This window comes from Aythya fuligula, chromosome 16, assembly GCF_009819795.1.
Source record: "Aythya fuligula isolate bAytFul2 chromosome 16, bAytFul2.pri, whole genome shotgun sequence".
NCBI classification, from domain to species: Eukaryota; Metazoa; Chordata; class Aves; order Anseriformes; family Anatidae; genus Aythya; species Aythya fuligula.
The window spans coordinates 6,342,348-6,364,500 of record NC_045574.1 but is presented as its reverse complement, the minus strand read 5'-3'; the positions used below and the strand labels follow the sequence as shown (position 1 = coordinate 6,364,500).

The 22,153-nt window shown below is 42.2% G+C and overlaps 1 protein-coding gene across 1 annotated transcript in view; it reads right to left on the bottom strand.

Annotated features, from left to right (window-relative positions):
• MMP24 (matrix metallopeptidase 24) overlaps positions 1-22,153 on the bottom strand; it is a 44,783-nt gene that overhangs the window by 10,291 nt on the left and 12,339 nt on the right. The window contains exon 5 of the mRNA XM_032198090.1: positions 10,256-10,417. Coding sequence (XP_032053981.1) covers positions 10,256-10,417 — 162 coding nt within the window. The remainder of the gene's footprint in view (positions 1-10,255; positions 10,418-22,153) is intronic.

The following is a 22,153-nucleotide window of genomic DNA, read 5'->3' as shown; positions in this document are numbered from 1 at the left end:
TGGAAGTAGGACTGAGTTGGTACAGTGGGACATGATGCCAGAGGAAGGGATGGGAATGTGGAAAGGTCCCAGGCTGATCCTATACACTGAAGGCCAGAGTTCTGGTTTGTTCAGCTGTGACATGGGAACATGGTCCTCAGCTCTTGCTTTGACAAATTAAATGGGCCAAGAAACTGGAGACCTGTTTTGTCTACCCGAATATGTTGCAAAATGTCATTTGGATTCCTGTGCTAGCAGACTACTGCAAAGTTCACCTTTCTAAACGAGATTGCAGCATGTTGCTACAGCAGTGCAACCGAGGTGTAGTTATTTGTTCCCCGCTCTGCAAGAGGCTAACGTGCTGACCAAATCAAAGATGCATTTCTGTTGCCATTTATGGATCAGAAAAGCTTCTTTGGTTGCCAGTTTAATTGATATGGTGGAGCATCTTCATAAGACACCTATTTGGTAGTTTGTGAAGGACCACCAACTGTTTCAGCACAAAGTCTACACCTGGAAAGATCCCTGTATTTTAAGAAGCAGTTAGAAGTAAACCCACATGACTGTAGGGAGGGCTCCAAGGACTACTGTTGCCTTTAAACAGGGTGAGATGGGCAGCAGTCTGCAATGCAGAGAGGAACACCTGCTGCCAGAGGGAACTGTCTGGGAGGGACCCAAGAAGTCGCTGTGTTATGTATGTGTGTGCTGTATTCAAACTGTTTGATGGAAAGACCCCTAGCGAGAAAGGGAGTGAATGCCAAGTCAGGGCTGTTCTGCTTCTCAGACACAGCAAATGGACAGAAATGCTGAAACCAACAGCCATTTTGGATTTCCAGAAATAATAAGCCAAAAAATCCACACTTCGAGAGAAGAGAGCAAGAATACAGTCTTATAGAGATGACTGTAATAAGATAAGGAGATGAAAATATTTTAAAACTCTCTTTCAAAGTAAAAAAGGCTGAGACAGGAATAGTATCTAAAGACACTAATGTTAAATGTGTCTGACAGGTCAAAAAGACATAAGCTGATATATTGTGCAGAATACAGACTATAGTTTTGTAATCATATGCTATAATTTAATGTTTCATCAATCATTGGAGGTATTCAAGATTCAATGAATTAGAGTTTTTTGTTTGTTTGTTTGTTTGTTTTTTTTGTTTCTGGCATGTAAATCCTTTTTACAGAGATAATTAAAAAAAACAAACGCAAAACAAAACAGTCTTTTTTTAGATGAGTATCTCTAAATTGTTAGAACAGCTGAATTGTCATGGAAAGAATCAAAACCATAACAAAACAGAGCATTAATGAAATGGGTTAAAACTATAGGAGTACAGGCAACTCTGCAAATTCAGGCAATTTGGGAATGGGCTATTCTGGTTCATCATATGGACTAGCGATAGGTACTGGGACGGGCAGAAAGGCAGCAAGACAGGATGGTGGAGCAGCACTGGGAAAAATTGTCCCAAGATGTTTGTGGACTCTCCAGCCTGGAGGCTTTCAGGGCTCACTAGAGAAAGCCATGAATGGGGCCAAGTAGTGTTGGCAAGTCTGCTACAGGTGGAAGTTCCAACTACAGACATAGGAGAACCCTTCCAGCCCAAATGCTTTCTATACCACTATGAAAAATACCAACAGTGTAAGTGACAGAGGAAATAAAACTGCTTCATTTCCCAGGGTAAAGAGAGCTGTGTAAGAATGAAATAGCAATGTGCACAATGAGAGGGGACAAGGGGATGTGCTGTGAGCAGAGAAGCTGTGGACTCCAGCTTCAGCATTCGCAAAGATTTGCAGGGTATACCTGCTGCTGGACCCCCGGTAGCTGTATTTGTGACTGCAGCTGGTAAAAACAATCCCTTTCTTGTTTCACAGATTTGCAGCACCAGGCAAGACTAAGAAACCATCTTGTGTTGTCTGCTGTGTAGCATGTATCCATACTTCATTCCTGTTCAAACCATGCTAGTTTTAAACATATTTAATATTAAAAAGAGGGAAAGCCGGAAATGAAAAGCTCACTGCAATCTTTAGTAAAACTGTTCCAGCCAAAAGGTACCCCAGGAATTAAAAGTACTGCCTTTCATTTACAGCTGGGGTTTGGAGAACTTGAATTTGTTCATCTTTCCCAAGGAACGTGAGAGGCCATTCTTGTAGTTTGGTTTTCGGAGCAGGTGCTTGGCCTTGATCCACAATCAAATACACAGATGTCAGCACTGACTGTTGCCACACCTAACTTCAAGGTGCCAGGCCCAGGGGTGGCATCCCTGGGCTTTGGTTCTCTTCTCCCTAAACAAGGGATAAGACAAGTGTGATGCCCCACTTAGATGCTTTAAAGGCAGGTCTCTGGAGTACAGAATGTTGCTGTGCAAAAGGATGGCTTGAGGGCCTTCCCATGGGGATGAAGGTTTACATGGGGTGCTTTTTCTGTTACACCAAGGGCTCAGATTCACAAGCAAGGACCACTCGTACACCAGGCTACAGCTACCCTACCCATGCTGCACAACAGCAGTCACATTCAACTCTCTTAAGGCTTATGTCCCCAAAGTCACAGTCTTCTGTAGTGAAGAAGAAAGTTAAAATAGCCCCTGCAACTCTTAAAGGCTTTCATTAATCCTGAGATGCCACTGAAATTTGGTCTACAGTTAGGGGGATGGAAAGCAGTAGCACAGCCTGCCCATTGCTGAAGAAAGATGCTCTCTTGTAAGATATGAGCCACTTTTGGAGCCCAACCTGGCACAAAAGCAGAATGAACAGACCCTATATAGTTTGCCAATCATTGCTATTACATTAGTGTCATGACTGTAACCTGCTTTCAAAATAGATGGCTAAGGGCAGGATATAACAGCTTTATGAGCAGCAGAGATGACCGTGAACAAAGAGTTACTTAACAGATGCTGGCACCCTGGTATTTATTATGGAAACTGATTACACCCACCTAATTACACCCACTGATATGACTAACTAGGCAGTATTGCACACAAATCACAGCCTCTATCACTACATTTCCAAACAACTTCAGAGAATCAGTCAGAGCAAATCTCATTGAGAGAAAATTAAGTGAGAGGCTGTTGCTTGGGTCTGCTATTGAGCCTGAACCCGGTCATTGGGTCTGCACCTAGTTATTGTGTGTGATTCCAGCATCGGGGCCGAACCCTCCCCTGGGGCTGACCCTACAGCCATTCCCACACAAGAAGCAGGCAAGAAACCCCCTGGAGCCAGAAACTCTGCTCCATAGGGAGGCACCTTGCTGGGACTTTACAGACACTGTGTGGAGAAGAAGACTTTCTTCCTCTCTATTACAACCAAGGCAAAAAAAAATGTCAGAAAGCTTTTGGGTCACAGCAGATCACCTTCGGAGTGTGACTTCCGCCACTGGCACTTAGCCTCCTCCCTTCATGCTTCCTCTGTCGCAGACCATCTGAATACCAAGGTGACCTGTGAAGATAACACAGAGAGAGGAGGCATTTAGGAGCCACTGTGTCGATAGTTGAGGACAAAATATAATTGTACTGTCCTCCCGGCTATTGACAGAGTGTTCCCTCAACTGCACAACACCCGCCTGGAGGCATCCTGCACGGCTTGGCATCCATCAGGGCCAGCTCTGCATGAGCCAAGCGGCTCTCCAAGCCTGCCAGTGCAGAGGACATCCTTTGTTGCAGGTCAGGGGAGAGAAAAATCCACCTGCAAACAAAGGTGTTTCTTTATTCTCTTAATATTCACTCCAGGAATAAGACTACCAACAGGACTACAGCCAGGAAGTTAGGCTTTTGAATAAAATACAGGGAACTTAGGGTTGTAAAACAGTGAGGTACCTGTTTTTGCAGGACTTAGCCATCTATGCAGGTACAAAGGAAAGGCTTTTCAGATGAAAATCAAAATGTATGATCCAAAGGAGCATGGGAGAGTGAGAGAAACACACTGGGATGCTCTGCAGACCCCACAGAGAGAGGTCCCTGCTCATATTAAACGAGCTAGTTGCCAATGAGCTATCTCAGGGAGGAGAGATGGTCCACCCACAACAGCTCAACACTCAGGAAGGACTCCAGGAGTCCATGGCTGAAATCCTTGCTCTAAACAAAAAGAAATGCTTTCCTGGGCTCTGTAACAAGGTGATTCACCTTGCATTTGAGTTCTCTGCTTTGGGGTCAATAAAAGTGGGTCCAAAATTCCTGGGCTGACCTTAGGCAGAAGAAGGATGAGAGTTTAGGGCTCTGCAAGATGCTCCAGATGTGGTGCCTGCAGCCCAGTTTCCCTCTGGAAAAAAAACAAACATTAAGAAGCCTGACATTCACTCCACTTCAAAACAAAGCACTTTTTTGTACTCCAAAAAATCTGTAGGATGAAAGAAGTTTTTCCTGCCCAGCCATACCATAAAGCAGTGCTCCTCCTTTAGCTCAGAAAGTGCCTAAGAAGGGTGGGGCTCCCCGCTTTGCCAGGGGACAGCTAGTCAGTGTGGGCCAGCTCCCTCCTCTCAAGCCCAAGGTGTACAGCTCCAGGGCCAGCATGGTTGCAGGTGAGTCCCTGCATCGTGGCTGAGACCTTCATGGGTCATGTGGGCCTCAGGGATACCACAGGTGGTTACTCCCTGCCTGCATTTTGTAAGAATGGGAATGGAGATCTGGTGTATAGCAGGTGAGACTCAGTGGATGCACCAGAGGTGGAATCCGATGTTTTGTTCTGGGTCCTACAGAGTCGCTAGAAAGAAGGAAAGGTGAACATGAAGGGAAGCAACAGAGAGAGAGAATCTGGTATTTCTGTAGCATGCCAGAGATGTGTAATCATGGCAGATCTTTTCAGTTCTCTTATTGACAAATGTTGTCCTTCTCCTGCCCTCTGTGGAGCATGGATCTAAAAGTCCCAGATCTGGGAGCATCCTGTAGCATTTTGTGTTATTTCGGGGATGCTGGAAGAACACAAGTGAGGCTGTAGAAAGGCTGATGGTGGTATAGGAAACCCCTAAGTCCTCAAAGAGATGCTCATTTCAATTGCTTTTCTAGCTGCTGATGCTGCATAAGTACACAGGATGGAGGGTCACTGGGAATGAGGATACAGTTTGTCTCTATTCTCTGCACTCAGCAGAGTGCAAGAGTGCAAGGACACAGGATTAATTATACCATCCAAAAAAAAAAAAAGGAGAAAATAAAAGCAGCACTATTATTTGTACCATTACCAGTCAGTCTTCCAATACAGATAACACAGGGAGAGATAATACTACTATCTGATCAGCTGCATGCCTTAGTTCTTTTATGACACAGTGAAAAAAACCTGTTCATCTTCTTTGCTTTGAAAGAAAATAGTATTGTCAGTTTGCCAATGAAGTGGAGAGATGGTAACAGGTTTTGAAAGGAATACTAAGATGAACATTTTTGGAAACCTCTGTACTACTGTCTTGAGGACTGATACCTTAGTAAAAACAGAACAGTGATCTCAGTGGTGGCATCTGTGTGGCCCTTGATGTTTCTGAAGCCCACACTGCTGGGACTCCAGGGCTCGCAGTGCCTTTGGATTTTGGGAACTGTGTGACCTTGGGCTCACCTGTAAGATAGCGTGCAGTCTGCTTCCAACTCACCTGGACCTTACCACCTTTGTCCCTGCCACTGCTCATCCACCTGCTCACCAAGCACAGAAACTCACCTTCTTCACCCCTGCAAAGCAGAAGCTCTAGATGGAATGAGCAGTCACAGGGAGAATCACTCTGTCCTCAAGAGCTGGGATCTCTCAGAGTAGGTACTTCATTTCTGCATGTGAAAATTACCCTTCCAAATTCTGTCTTCTGGCACTTGTCCTTCAGGAGACGAACATCCATCACAATGCTGTAGAGGACTGTCATTACTGATCTTTTGGCATGGGGAGATACACTATAAGCATGCAAATTCATCACGCACAACATGCTTCTCTATCTCACAATCACTAAAATCACCTTCTATACATAGGGGTCTTCAGTGTTACTCCATACTTTTACCACCTTCAGAGGCCATTATCAGAAAATGGTCCTAATACGAATGTTTCTAGATCCTGCATGACAGCAAAGCTTGCTCAGATGGTCCCGCTCAGAATGCAGTGTTGTCACATGGAGCTTAGAGCCTTTTGCAACAGGTCTTTCTGCTGTTTCATCACAAGCCACCTGTCACATAAATGTAGGTTATATAGATCTAGGATTGCTCTATGGGAAGCCATTGGGAAAAAGGTGAGTTAAGCTGTGAAACCTATGCTTGCTGCACAGGAGTAAAAGGACCAGAAGAAGGTGCTACTTGCTCAGGACCTGCTGATCATCTATACCTGGATGTCAGAGGTGGCACTGTCCAGTGGTGATTAATCTGTTCCTTGGACAGCCATTGGCAGGGTTTTCACTACCACCCTAGACTTCAGCCCTCATGGGATGCAGCACATGCACTGACTACAAGATCTTCTCTTGGGCTGTGGAAAAAATGTGTGAGGCTAATGTCCTCAGCAGGGCTTGGGAGCATTGAGATCCTTGAGGTTGTCTCCAGGCTTAATGCTTTGGTCTGTCTTTGAGAGGACAGCAGACCTTTCATTTGTGACCTTAGGCTTCAAAAAGCCCTTGAAAGTAATGGCCTGGTTTACCAGCTCAAGTATCCATATAGATAGGAGTTTTTTCTGCACCTCATGTTGACCTCTCTGTACCCCAGGCATGGTGTTAGGAGGGTCACTCCTAATATAAGAGCCTGCTTCACAGCCCACTGCAAAACAGTGCTTAAAGCAGGACATGAAGAACAGAAGAAACAACGTTGAAAGATGATCAATTCAGGTTATGTGACAATGCTATGGCTGAGTATGCCTCATCTCTCCATCTGCATGGTATCTACATGCAGCCCTGACTTCAACACTAGAACAAGTAAAAGAGGCAGTCAGTTTAACTGAATATCCAAAGGACCTACATACTAGTATTACTTCCTGGCCATGCTGCTCATAACACCGGCACAAAAGTACAGTGGGAGATATCCTTCTGAAAAAGACATACAAAGGACAGTCATGGTATTTCCCTCTTTTTGTCAAGGTGCAAGCTTCAAAAAGCACCTGTTAGAAGATGGAAATCCTGCTGACTTGTTTTACAGTCCACTCTGTTACGCATGGTGAGCTGCTGCCCCTTTCATCATTAGCTCATAAATGGAAATAACATTTTAAACATCGACCTTATACCAACCAGAGAAAAGCACAAATCAGATTTCCTATCACCTGCTGTTTTTCCAGGTGAGTTTTGAAATAAATCCATCAGAAAATAACTTAATCATGCAACGAATCATTATATGAGAGACTCAGACATACACTTTTCTAATGGATAGAAAATAGAGATACAACATAAAAACACATTTGAAGTGCATCATTGTCAAAAGAAGACAAAGTGAACTTAAATTTCAGTACAGCCTTGTTCTTTTTTTTCTAGCAAATTCAGTAGAATGACAAATTGGAGATTTTAGTTGAATTTCTTTTTTTTTTTAAAAGGATGCTACATGCAAGGCATTAGCTCTATGTCTTATTGACTTTTGATTTATGACTTTTGCATAGCATGCTCCTACATAATATGTATTGAGCACATGCTGCTGCTCTGTAGATAATGTCAAAGCATCACATTGTCAAATGTCAAAGCAGGACATTTTGGTTTTTGGATAGGTGCTTGGTAGACAAGCTTTTGACATCCCCAAGGCAAGATGAGGCAGATTGGCATTGTGGAAATAAAGCACATTAGTTGAATGTTCCTGCTAAAGCTACAAAGAAAGATATTTCAGCAGGCCCCTCTCAGTTCTAAGGCGCTCCGATGAAAGGATTTGTTCTCATATCTCCTGTTCCAGGGAGAAACATAAACCTGCATCTTCCATCTATTCTTTGTGACCCATACGAGTAAGACCTAGACGTAAACTAATCTGTAGTTTCCAGTCCAGAACTCGGTGCTAAGGGATGAAATCTCTTGCTGGAGAAGCAAAGATCTTAATGCAGAAGCTGCTCCTTCTCCCTACAGGGATAGGTATCTCTACAACTAGCAACACCAACCCCAATGCACTTCAGTTCACAGACCTCAGAGATAAGCCTTTCATGATTTCATGATAGTCAACAAACTCATTCCTGATTACCACTTGAACTAGATAGTAATTCATTCATACTGCTTTTTTCAACATGAGTTTGAATTTTAAACATATTATGTTGCATAAGGAGAATCTTAAACATAGTTGTTGGCTAAAGTTTAACGTCACTAGGTAAGTGAAAACTCATTTGAAGTCTAGTGGTGGTGTTAAGCCATGGGGAGTAGAGTGCTGAGCTCTTTGCTCTATTACAGCCATGCACAAGAGGTCACGCAGTGCTCTCACAAACTGTCAGCCCCCAAAGGACACTACTAGGCCTTAATGTCCTTGACCAGCCTCATCCATGATCTCCAGGCCCACCCCAACCATGGGCTCAGGACCCCCATTGCAGCCCAGCCCTGGGCACTGGGGCCCTGCCTGAGCTATACTGATATTGGCTTGAACCACAAATGTGGAAGAAATATCGCTGTCAATTCCTCATCTGTTTCCTTTCCAAAAAGGTATCTGAAAATAGAGAAACCAGTCATATTTTCTTGATTGCACTTTCATTGTCAGATATAAAGTTTTTTTCCCCCCTTTCTAATTCACAGGAAGTAAATCAGTATTTCAAAATAGAAACAGCGTAGTGACATTATAGCAGCTTTCAGAAATGAAAGCTTAGGTATAATATTTAATGAAGCTTTAATGCCTACTACCCCAGCACTTTATTTCAAAACCATGCAGAGTCTCTGTCATCCAGAGTATCTGTGTACATAGTGTGTGTAAGTATGCATAATTAAATTATACCACTTGACAATTGCCATACAACTTCATCCTGTTAATGAACACTGAAGAGAAATCTTCAGTTGCACTAATGGAAAAAGGCAGCTCCCCCTGAGTGTACTTCAAGCCATCTTATTTTAAATGTTGGATTTTACTTGAATATCTATCTGCCTTACAGGGGGGATGAACTGCACTCATACAAATGCTTGTTTTTTCCCACTGCCTAGGCAGGAGTCAGGGAAACTAGTCCAGACAGAGACATAGCCATATGTCTACATTTGGACAAATGAATCTCATTCCAGTCACAAAACAAACAAACAAGCAAAAAAAAACACAGACTAAAACAACTGACATACAGTTTAGATCTCTGAAGTCTCTCTGCACTTCTTTAGAGTCTTACAGGTCTTGGCACAAATTCTATTAGCAGCAATTTAAAATTCATTGGTAGATTATTCATGTAAAGGCTGACTAGTATTGGATCTGCTGCTGACCCCAGCAGCAATCCCTTAGAGACACCAGCTTTCTGTGATGATTTCCCACTGACAACCATCTAACAGTTTTTGTTTGTTTGTTTGTTTGTTTTCTTTTTCCTATGTCTAATTCATATAATATCTAATGGTACTGGGAGACAGTATTTTACTTCAGATGTTATGCAGCTGTGAATATTGCATAGCTACGTAGGGTAAATGTAAGGATAAACTTGTACTTTCCTCAAAGAAAGAAATCAGGCATGTTTGACAAAGCACTGTCCACAAACGACCATGGACTACATCAGATTCATAGCCTCACAGCGAGCATCTTCCAGCTCAGCCTGCCCTCAACAGTGGCTCCTCCAAACTGCATCTCCCCCTGCTCCCCGTTTACTCCAGCCGACCCGCCCTGAAATCCCTGTCCTCATACCCTGATATCCATGATTGTATCACATGGTGCCATATCATCCCCATAATCCCTCCATCTCCTTTTCTCTCTCATTTCCTTGACCCACAACTTTGTGGCATGTTATACAATGATGTTCTTCTATTTCAGCAGGAGACTGAAAGAAGTGTTCCCTAAGTGGGTCCAAACTACTTTTCCCTGCCTTCTGTATATGGAGAAAAAAATGGTGGCATAAATACTTTTTGCTTTCCTTGATATTTCATGTTCTTCAAATTCTTCCCCTCTATTTGTGCTGGCTGTTCCTAACAGAAAACCCTTGGGTACAGCAGTTTGCATAATTTTCCTTTTTTCTGGTCCTTGATACTACAGACAGAGTGGATGGAGCAGCAGTGAGATCATGGTTATCCTGGCCTGTGCAAAGATACTGCCATTGGAACAACCATCTGATATTTGTCTGTGGATTAAGGGTTTTAAACAGGTCTCATTAAGCCATAGTAGGAAATCCATCCAGACTGGAAAGATTTTGAGTGACACCTGTTTGCATCTATAAACTACATGTTACACTCAGGCTCAGTGTAAATAGATGAGTGGATAGTGTTGCTCACCATAGATTTTCTGAATTCCTTGGAGGTCATCCTGGGGCAGTTTGAAGTTGTGTGTTTCCATGTACTGGTAGAAAGGAGCCATGATAGCGCTGGGATCATTGGAGTGTTCCAGACCCAGTGCATGTCCCAGCTCATGGACTGCGACCAGGAAGAGATCGTTCCCTGTGGAAGGAAGGCACACCTGGTTTAGTATGCAGCCACAGCTCAACACAATCCCAAGCCCTGCTTGCTCATCACATAAGAAGCAACTGCTTTTCTATTCTATTGCACAGCAAGTCACAGTGTCAGTGTCAACTCCTGGAGATGGCTTCAGTCCTGAAAGCCTGTGTGGCTTTAACAGTCATCATCACAGAATGGGCAGGAGACTCCTAACCGATGGCCACATGGAGCACCTTCAGAGCAGTTAAAACAGGCAGCTGCCTGGAGTGTATGGATACTGGCTGTAGACTCTTTTGTAGAGTTTACAGAAAATGGCCAATAAAATAGGCAGCTCAGATACCATGGCTTCCTTATCCCAGTGCTGCCAGGAAAGGTGAGAGCACTGCCAGTCTGCTAATCAGCAAAGGCATAGGGCAGGAAGGGAGCCTGGTACCCCTTCTGGGTCCTCCTGTGCTGTCCTCTGATCTGATCTGGACCACCAAATCCTAATGGACATCTGTAATGCACCAGCCAGGCTGATGAAGGGAGGAGGCGGAACACAGAAGACTAGAGCTAACACTCACCACCACATACTTGTGGTACAAGGGACAGCCCCATCTCCTCTAGCACAGGCTTCTCTCAGTGTGCTTTGCTTTGCTAAACTCCTGGCACTGCCATGTCAGCAGCAGCAGGTGAGCACTGGCAGAGCCACACAGGAAAATGCTGGTGACACTCAGTTGAATCTCAAAGGCAGGAGAAGAACGGAGAAGAGAAGGAACATGTTCCTGACAGGAAAAGAAAAGGTGGAGGAGCCCTATCTGGTAGAAGGGTGAATTTGGGGTACCTTAAGCTCTCTGTTACAGACATACACTCCTCTTCAGCCCCATGGATATGGGCCACCCATCTCCTTGATCTAGAGTGGTCCCTGGATGTCCTGAGGGCATCTTGACATGGGAGGTGACACAAGCAATGTCTGTGTGAGGTGGTGAAGACACAGCCAACAATAACAGCTTCCCTGTCAATAAAATGCCTGAGCCTTTCCCCCTGCCTGAATTGTTGAATTGACCTTCTCTGTTGTTGTTTTTTTTTTGTTTGTTTGTTTGTCTGTCTGTTTGTTTTTGCAAGGCACAGACCAAGAGCATTGGCAATCAGGCACAGGAAAACACGGTGGTGGCAGCTCTGTGGCTGCTTTGCAGCATCTCCAAACTGCACATCTCCATTTCATGCATCTTCAAACCACACCTATCTCAGAGCGGCAAAAATCTTCAGATTTGTGTGCATGGCTGAGGTGTCCCTGAGACAGGAGTTGTCCCAGTTTCCCCAGACAGGAGAGTAGAACAGTGATTAGCGTAGAACTACCTCCACTTTTTGCTCCATGTAATCCAAGAAAATCTGATAACATTGAATCAGGAGCCTGTGAATCTTCACAGCAGGGTACTTTGCCAGAATCTCAAGACATCTTACCAAAAGTAAGTAGCAAATAATGTTTATCTGGTTATACATACCACACCAAAATGGTTAAATCATCGGAACATTTGAGTTGGAAGGAATATGCATTTGCCATGTTAAAACACACATTTCAAATAAATGTTCAAATAAAAACATACAAAAAAATAGGTGGGCTAAAATCTAGCCATATAAGTATTTAAAATACCAGACTTCCTGTATTCTAAAAATCCAAATGGGGACTTACTTTTTGTAATCCATTGCTGGAAAATTTGATGTGTGCAGAACAAGTCAATAAAATGTTCAACACCTTAGTTATAAAATTCATGAAGTAGTTTCATAGTAAAGGACTGATCATTCTTCATGAGTTTTCAAAAATATTCAAGCTTAGAAGATGTACCCAATGTTCAAAAGTGATTAAATGACTCAAGGTCCTATTGACCATAAAAGGACCTAGCTACCTGTATCACTTAAATGCTTGTGAAAACATAATTTTCATCGCCACAACTATTCACACATGGGATTCCAACTAAAGGTCACTCAGCAGAGAGCTGACTTTAATGAGAAGAGGGCTGTGTGCATGCTAAGTGCTTAGACACTCTCCTCATCAAAATGGTGGCATTCTATCTCTTGTTGAAGTATCTAAAAAGTCTTTGTAGTGACAGCACGTCTAGAACTTACCTCACTGTAAGTCTGCATACAAATCTACGTAAGTCCCTTGCTGCTTTATCAGGAGCATAATATCTGATACTATTTAAATTCAGTTTTATTAGCCTTTATTTACTTGTTTCTGCCCAAAACAAATACCAGCCCACTCTACAGTTGGAAAACAGAACTGCACAGACTCATAGAATGGTCAAGGTTGGAAAGAACCTCTGAAGATTGTCTAGTCCAACCTCCCTACTCAAGCAGGGTCAAGTAAAGAAGGTCATCCAGGTCATCACCGTTTGGTGTATCAACCACCCCTCAAAACTGTACATTATCTGCAAACTTGCAGAAGTCCTCTTTATCATTGTAAAAGGTAGGGAATTTCACAGCATGAAAGAAAACATACTGCTCATTTTCCTTTTCAAAAGTGGGTTATGATCTACTGTAAAAAGAAGGCATCAAGCTTTAAAATTGTTGCCTGATGGTGGTCCTATCTCCACCCTTAGGTTGGACTTGCAACGTCTCATTGTGCACTGTTACCCATTACTGTGTGGAAATCTAGCTGATCTGCAGCAGCCTTCAAAGAAGCCTGGACCTCTCAGATTGTTTCTGTCAGTTCTTGATTACGCAGTAAGGTCTCTGACTATGTTCTGCACAGCTTTTGTCTGAATAGTACTCTTCTATTAATGTCCATTTTTTTGGAGCAAAACTCAGGAGGGAGGACCATTAGACTAGCTTGATACTCGTCTGGTCATAAAGATCAGGCAATCAGATAAAGCTCCTTAATTTCCTGTTCAGTCCCTGTCTCCCCAAGCCAACAAGAACAAACTAAACTTGTATTCAGTATACACCAGCCACCTGTGTCATAAAGCAGGGCGAAGAAGGAACTGGCTACCCTTAATTTGTATTTGCAGTGAAAGCTTTCCAGAGAAATAAAACATTTTTTGCTAATTTGTACCATAAAATCTGCTCGGTCAGAGACCAAGCATCACCTGCTTGAAGCATCTCCTTCCTGATTCTCACAAGGCATCCCAAAGTTCACTAAAAATTACCAGGTAGAGGATAAGCCCCCAAGACTAAGGGCATTTTTGTAAGTTGGCTCACTGAGTGAAATAGTTTGATTTGCTATGCTAAAACATAAATAAACACAGTTAAATTAGCTTTAAAGCTGGTGCACATTCCTTACAAAAACTATGCTATCAGCAGATAAAGTTATATCTGACAGCCCACCTGCAACAATATAAAAGCATTGCTCATTATCATCATGCCAAAAGAGGTTAAGAATTATGTTTGGTTTAACAATTCTATTACTTTCCATGAAAAACCAGACACCAGAAAAAGAATACACACAACTTTAGAAGTAAATTTAAGTTGAATTTTCCTAACTAGAAGATATCTATATATATGTTTAGAATAACCCCCTCTTAGCAGACTGATTTAAGATAAATTGCAATATAGACACATATCAAAAGCAGTTCTCTGGTTAAGCGATCTCCAGTTGTTTATAAGATACCGCCCTTTCTTAAAGAGATAAGAAACCCATGATTTTATTGCAACAACACAAAAAACACTACAGACACAAATAAACAGATTTATGAATGATCTTCCTTCTAGACGTGTACTCCACCACTCATGCTTCTTTTATTTGCATCTTCAGCTGGAGAAACAGCTATTAAATCAGGTAAGAAACATTCTGGGAAAGGTTTTCATGAAACTGCTAGCACGTGCCTTCTTTTATAGTTTTATTCATTTTAACTACCAACATTCATGCAATGCATTTCTTAGGCAAATGTTTTTATATATTAAGGTGTCCAAGTTCTGTAAGTCAGCAAAAAACATTTATTTAAATGCCTATCAGTTTACAATAACAGTTCCCAGGGCTACTATTATGGAAATTGTTATATTACTATCAGTATTTACCACTGAACATGATAGCTGTAATGAGCGTAGGTAGACTCTGTAGAGCACCTAGCACAATGAAGTGTAACTCCAGAGCTTGTAAGACAGCAGAAGTACAATTTAATAATACTGTACATCTGATTAAGAATACCAGAGCAACTGTGAATCTCTGATCTTTATCTTGTTAGTTTTATATTTTATCAACTGCACCATCACGCTAACCCTGTTCTACTTACTGCAGTTTACTCAGACAATTAATAGACATACGAAGGTTGTATTTTGGAATTTTATTGAAGTATAAACAATACTGAAGAAGTCAAATCATTGGTTGTGACAATACCATGCATACCATAATTACAGAAAAGATGGCATGAACTTAACATGCTTTTAAAATAAATTTCAAGTCCAGTAACTGTTTTCCAAGCACAACTTAAAGAAGCTTTAGGGCTACTCTAAGCTATGCTTTGGTACTTCCATCTACAGACCTGACCTGTTAGGTCTGAACTGTCAAACAGAAGAACATGCAATTTGTCTTGTGCTCCTCCATTCACCTCCACAACATGCTCTGCTTGAGAAAAGCTTTCAGTCTTGCACATAAAGACCCTGAAGAAGTGGTGATATTGCTCTACCATTTGATTGTATCAAGCAAGGGATGTGAAAAACAGCTCTTCGATCTGCAAAGGAAAAAAATGCACTTTAAAAAGAAAAATAAGCTTCATTTTGTTAATAAACTCTGACAGTTGTAAATTTAGCAATGAATATGATACATCTTAAGGATTTAATGAAAACTTTTAAGACAGCTTAATTGGAGAAAGAATAGAGAGTGATATACAATCTTGAAAGAAATTGCACAACATGTATGTATGTATGCATACGTAACAAACTTAACTAATTCATATTGCTAAGAGAGATGCCCCCTATAAGGGCAATTTGACTCTTAACTTTTCTTGTCTACAGTGCAAACACATTGAGCAACTGCAGTACTAACTCATACAAGATCTGAGATGCTCTCCTTTATGATAGTTTCCCACCTCCCCTACCTCTTCTTTTTAAATGCAAGTTCTCACTTGACTTTTCTGAATAGACCATTTCTCAAACAAGATTGCAGCTGATCAGTTTCTTCAGGGCAGGTGAGCTGCAGGTATAAGCATTCATTTGATCTCACCCTGGAGGAACTAACCTTTTGCCAGCAATTCAAGGTGGATAGATAATCCAGGTCAGGGCAAACAACTCAACTTTTTAAAGCCGCTACGTGTGGGATTTTTGGCTCCCATAGAGAAGGTCTTCAGGTTGCATGGCAGACCTTTTGTATATGAGTCATTGTACTTTCTGTGTACAAACACATCAACATTAGCCCTTAGGACTCCTGTTCAGGGAAGCACAGTGCAGTCTGGGGCGTTACATTCAGCATGGTTGCAACAGTCTATTTCAAACTGTTGTCATGGACTGGGTATCTCAAAGAAGACAATTAAGTAAAGGTGTCATCTCTGTAGCCATCATTCCACTAAGACACTCAGATCTTTGTAAGATCAAGCGACTGCAGGAGGACAAAATTGCATTACAGTATCAATCAGCGCAAAAGAGAAGCAGCTTGCCTTATCGGCTCCAAAAGGCAGCATGCAAACTATGTTTGTTAGTGGTGTTACAGACCTAATTAATCCTGTAAGCTGTACTTTATCTAGCATAGTACAGATGAGAACACGCTCGTGTAGAAATTCACAGGAAAAATATAAAATACTTTTCTGGAGTGGTAACACTGTAACTGACCAAAGGGTACGAAGGCAAGAGTGGACACCCAGGGAGAGGGAAGCAGTAACTGCTTTCAGCTGGCTGAGTAGCCAGCTGAGTAGCCAGCTGAAAGATTTTAGTAGATTTTTTTTTTTTTTTAAATCACCTCTTTTTCCTTTATTCTCTCCCTGAATGCTTATTCATAGAATATCCATATCAGCACATGCCCTTCCACTCCCCCTCAAGAGGAAGCTGTAAACCGTGATGAAGTTTACAGCTGCCTCCTCTTTTCCATGATGAACCTGCCAAGTGACCTCAGCTGGTACTCGTATGTCTTCCCCTCTAGGCCCTTCACCATCTCTGTAGCCCTTCTCTGGGCACTCTCTAATAGTTTCACATCCTTTTTCTACTGTGGTGCCCAAATCTCCACACAGTACTTGAGGTGAGGCCGCACCAGCGCAGAGTAGAGCGGGACAATCACCTCCCTTGACCTACTAGCGATGCCATGCTTGACGCACCCCAGGATACGGTCGGCCCTCCTGGCTGCCAGGGCACACTGCTGGCTCATATTCAACTTGCTGTCAACCACAACCCCCAGATCTCTCTCTGCAGGGCTGCTCTCCAGCATCTCATTGCCCAGTCTGTACATATAGCCAGGGCTGCCACTTCCCAAGTGCAGAACCCGTCACTTGCTCTTGTTAAACTTTACACAGTTGGTGATCACCCAGCTCTCCAGTTTGTCCAGGTCTCTCTGCAAGGCCTTTTTACCCTCAACAGAGTCAACAACTCCTCCAAGTTTAGTATCATCAAATTTACTCAAAGTCCTTCATCCATTTACTCCAGTCCTACATCCAAATTGTTTATGAAAACACTGAAAAGAACTGGCTGTAAAATGGAGTCCTGGGGGACCCCACTGGTGACTGGCTGCCAGGCTGATGTAACCCCATTTACCACAGCCCTTCGAGCCTTACCTGTCAGCCAAGTGCTCACCCATCGCATGATGTTTTTATCTAGCTGTATGCTGGACATTTTGTCCAGAAGGATCCTATGAGAAACTGTATCAAAAGCTTTACTGAAATCCAAAAAGATTACATCAACTGGCTTTCCTTGATCAACAAGATGGGTGGTCTTATCTTAAAAGTAAATCAAATTTGTTAAACAGGACCTACCCCTCATGAACCTATGTTGGCTGGGACCTATGACTGCACTGTCCCCCAGGTGCATTTCAGTAACACCCAGAATAATCTTCTCTATAATTTTACCAGGCACTGATGTGAGACTGATAGATCTGTAGTTACCAGGGTCTTCTTTCTTGCCCTTCTTGAAAATTGTCACAACATTTGCCAGCTGCCAGTCAACTGGGACCCCTCCAGATTCCCAAGACCATTGAAAAATAATTGAGAGGTCCCATGATGATGTCAGCCATCTCTTTGAGCACCCTGCAGTGAATCTCATCTGGACCCATGGACTTGTATGGATCCAGGTGGAGCAGCAAATCCCACACATGTTCAGGGTTGGCTGGGAGTTTGTCATTCCCACCATCACAGCCCTCCAGCTCAGGACACCCTGGGTCCTGAAGCCCATCATCAGCATTGAAGACAGAGGCAAAGAAGGCATTAAACATCTCTGCTTTGCCTATGTCCTTATTTGTAAGGTGACCATTCCCGTCAAGTAGTGGACCTATGTTTTCTCTGTTCTTCCTTTTTTTGTTCACATATTTAAAAAATTCCTTTTTGCTGTCTCCCACAGACCTGGCCAGCTTCAACTCTAATTGGGCTTTGGCCACACAAATTTTCTCCCTACAAAGGCGAATAATGTCGCTGTAGTCCTTCCATGTTTCCTGACCCTGCTTCTAACAGCCATACACTTTCTTTTTGTACCTAAGCTCCAGAAGAAGACTCCTGGTCAGACAAAGTGGCCTTCTGCCCCACCTGCTTGACTTCTGATATTCTGGAATTACCTGATCCTGTGCTTTTAGGAGACAGTGCTTAAAGACTGACCGGCACTGACGGACACTAATGCATTCAAACGCAGCTTCCCAAGGGACCTTACTAACTAATTTCCTGAGCAGCCTGAAGTCTGCTCTCCCCATATCCAGGGCTGAAGTTTTGGTGGCAGTTTTCCTTCTGTCACCAAAAATTTTAAACTCATGCACTTCATGGTCACAATGACCAAGACGGCCACCAATTGCCACTACCCCCTCTCTAGTCTCAAGAGAGGGATCTAGGAGGGCACCTTCCCCACTTGGCTCCTTTAGAACCTGCACCAAGAAGCTATCATCGACGAGCTTTAAGAACCTCCTGGACCTGCTTGTGTCAGCCGTGTGATATTCCTAGTTAACATCTGGCATATTATTTATCTCCTCATTCAGTGGAATGCAGCAAGTTTATTACAGATACTACTGTGTTTTGGCTTGCTTCACATCATCTGTTTTCACTGGGTCAGAAGACACAAAGGTTTTATCTCACCTTGATTCTCATGTTCTGCCTCTTTTTTTTTTTTTCTTTTTCTTTTTATGGGAATGACATCATTCTGATCCCTACTGGCTCCTTCCTACAAATCTCAGAGTATCTGATTCTCTGTGGAATGAAGTAAAATATTTTAATTTTGTTATACAGAAATCAATAGGATTCCCAATACCTACAGAGCTATATTTATACTCTACGTATCCAACAACTATTGACAAAAGCAATGGATACTAATTATCTTTTCACAGAACACTGTGAGCATAAGGTGTATTTAAAAGTACATTGCTTTGAAAGTAGAATTTGCAGGTGATCCTTATTCAAGAATTTTAGCTGTGATCAACAACTATCACTGTCAACATAGCAAAGCTTCAAAATCCAGACTGCACTAGCACAGCACTACCATAATGCCACTTCTATCTTTGTATAAATGACAGCACATAACACAAAAGAAAGCACTACTTACAGAGATGCTGTCCAGTACGAAGAAGAATTTGTAGACAGAAGTCTTCCATGTGTGCTGGTGGGCTTTCTCTCTTCACTTCACTTTTCTAATTCACACACTAAATGGAACATTTTTTCCATGAGTGGCTACGATGACTGACCAGCTTCTCTGGTGGAATTCACTTTAAAAAAAAATATAATTTTTCAGGTCCTTTTTTTTAAGGCCTTCTATGCTTTGGTGGTTTGACATGACAGGGGTGTAATCTCGAACTCTTGCTTACTTAAGCAAGCCAATTTAATGTCTTTTTACCATGGATGGCTGTTTTGAAACCATGCATCTACATGCTTACTCAAATTCAGTTCAACATTAAAATATGATTTTAGAGATCTCTGACTTACGGGAACAGATCTCTCTGAGAAGTTACAGGATGAATCCAACATTAAATAGGTATGTTTTAGAGACTAAAAACTGAACTGATCTTCTTCAATGAAGAAAAGTACTGACCAACAGCATGATCTGGTGCAGTGAACTACTACAGGAAAGTCTGATAGAGTAAGTTTAAATTTTAATGCAAACTTATGCCCCCAAATTTCCAACATCTATTTTCGAGTCTTTCAGATAACAGGTCTTCTGCAACAGAAGATAGGTGAGTAGTATCAAAGCAGCTCTGATTTTTGCTCTGAAAAATTCTGATGCTTACTTTCAACAATGTCAGAAGCCTAGAAATAATGATAGATTCAAAATGCCATTTATTAGAACAAAATTCTTTAGATGTGGAGATGTTCTTTACCTGAGAAATCAGAGAAAGAAAATTTTAAAAGTATTTAACAGCAAAAAAGCAACATTATGGGTGTATTGTATTGTGAGTACATATGCTGTCAAGTTGCTCATTGATACTCTGTAGATTTTCTTTGCTGTCCTCAGCATTTCCCCAGAAAACAGATAATAAATTAGTAGTAAAATGAAAGAGAAATAGACAGAAAGCAAGGCAAAACACAGAGGAAACAGAATTAAATTTCAGAGTAAGTTAAGGATAAATGATTGTACCAAGTTGTGGCATTATGCTGGGTGAAGGGGCGGGGGTTAAAGGAAGCTATATTTTCTTTTTCAGCAAGCATGCACTGTACCTGTACAATTCAGGTAACTGGGCTGCAAGCAGACAGTACAGTCGTCCTAGAAAAGTGAATAACAATGCAAATCAAAACAAAAACCAAAAACTGGATACTCTTCATTCCTCTTAGTCCCCTTTCTCCACCTAAAACATTGCTATTTTAACTGAAGACATCAAATACAATCAGGATTGTTTAGTAGGTGATGTTTCCAAAATGATGCCTTTTATAATAAAGAACTACCTGACCGTGTTAGGAAAAAAAAAATAGCCAAACTTATTTGTACATATCACTTAATACTAGGCAAACTTATACCCTAACTTACATCCAATATATTTATACCATTAATCCAGTGAATGCTTACAGCAACCTTTTATATTCTCGCATTTCAAAAAAGTAACAGTAAGACATGGTACTTTTAAAGTACCTGGAAAAAAAACTTGCCAACCACCTTTATGCACCTATACAAATCAGTACTCCATTGTGAATAATCTTGATATTAAAAAATACCTGTTTTTAAGAAGAGATTTGCTGACAGAATTTTATGAGCTGAATATCTTCTTACAGCTCAGAGTTGCCATGAGAAGTAACTGCAATTTACTGAACTTCCAGGTACTGAAATGCTGTCTTCTTAGCAATTATAGAGAATTATGGAAAAAAAAATAGATTACAAGGCACATCTGAAAGTCATTAGGCCTAACTTTCTATTTCAAGCAAGGCTAATCTCAAAACTGTATTAGGCTGCTCAAGGTCTCATACAGTCAAATTTTGAAAATCTCCCAGGATGGAGCATCCACAACCTCTCCGGACTCTATCTCAAAGTTGCACCATTCTCTTGGGGAAGAGTTGTCCCTGTTATGCCCAGGTCAGATTTTCCTTGTTGCATGTTGTGCTCATCACTTCTTGTTCATTTTTCTGTGCACCTCCAAGAAAAGTGTAGTTCTTCTCTATAATCTCTCCACAGGTGGCAGAAGGCTGCTATTAGACCTCCCTCTTCCCCAGTCCTCCTCCTCAGTAGGCTGAACAAGTCCAGTTCCCCTGGTTTCTCCTTGTGTGCCAAGTGCTCCAACTCCTTTTCACCTCAGTGCTGCTGCACTGGACTCTTCCCAGCTTGCTGACACCTTTCTTGTAGCAGGGTCCCCAGACATCACACTCCATTTTTGTTAAACTCAAAATTTGACTGGTTTCAACCATGTAGTACTGACAAAAGGGAAGCTGGCTTTGCAAAATATTTAGCTAAGGAACAAGAGAAGATTTCTAGAAGAAAATGGTGACAACAGAGAAAGAAGAAGAGACAAAGCACAGAATCCATGAGTAAACTGGATCTCTCAAAGAGTGACTGTATGTCTTTCTTTGAGCAACTGAATTCCACAGAAGTGGAGATAAGAGGCAGAATCCCTTTAAGAAAGGAGATACAATTGTCACAAGAATCTGGAAGGTTTGGGGTATTCCTACTGCCAAAATAGAAAACAGTAAAATTCCAGTGGAAGACACTACTTGAGAAGAGAAGAACAGTTAGTTGGAAGGAACCTGCAAAGATCAGAGTTCAACTGCCTGACCTCTTCAGGGCTACCCAAAAGTTAAAGCATAGTAATGAGGGCATTGTCCAAATGCCTCTTGAGCACTGACAGGCATGGGATTCAACCATGCTTTGCTAGGAAGCCTCTTCCAGTCTTTGACCACTCGCACAGTCCAGAATATTTTCCCGATGCCCGGTCTGACCCTGGCACAGCTCTGTGCCCTTCCCGCACATCCTGCCATCGGTCCCCAGGGGACAGAGACCGGCACCTCCTTGGGAAGCTGCAGAGAGCAGCAAGGTCGCCTCTTGGCCTCCTTTCCTCCAGACTGGACCACCCAGGTACCTCTGCCTCTTCTCACAGGACAGGCCTTCCAGACTCTTTTTCCAGCTTTGTTGCCCTCCTCTGGATGCTTTCAAGGACCTTAACGTTCTTTTTATTCTGTGCAGTCCAGAGCTCCACATGATATTCCAGGTGAGGTCGCACCAATGCTAAAGGGAGAA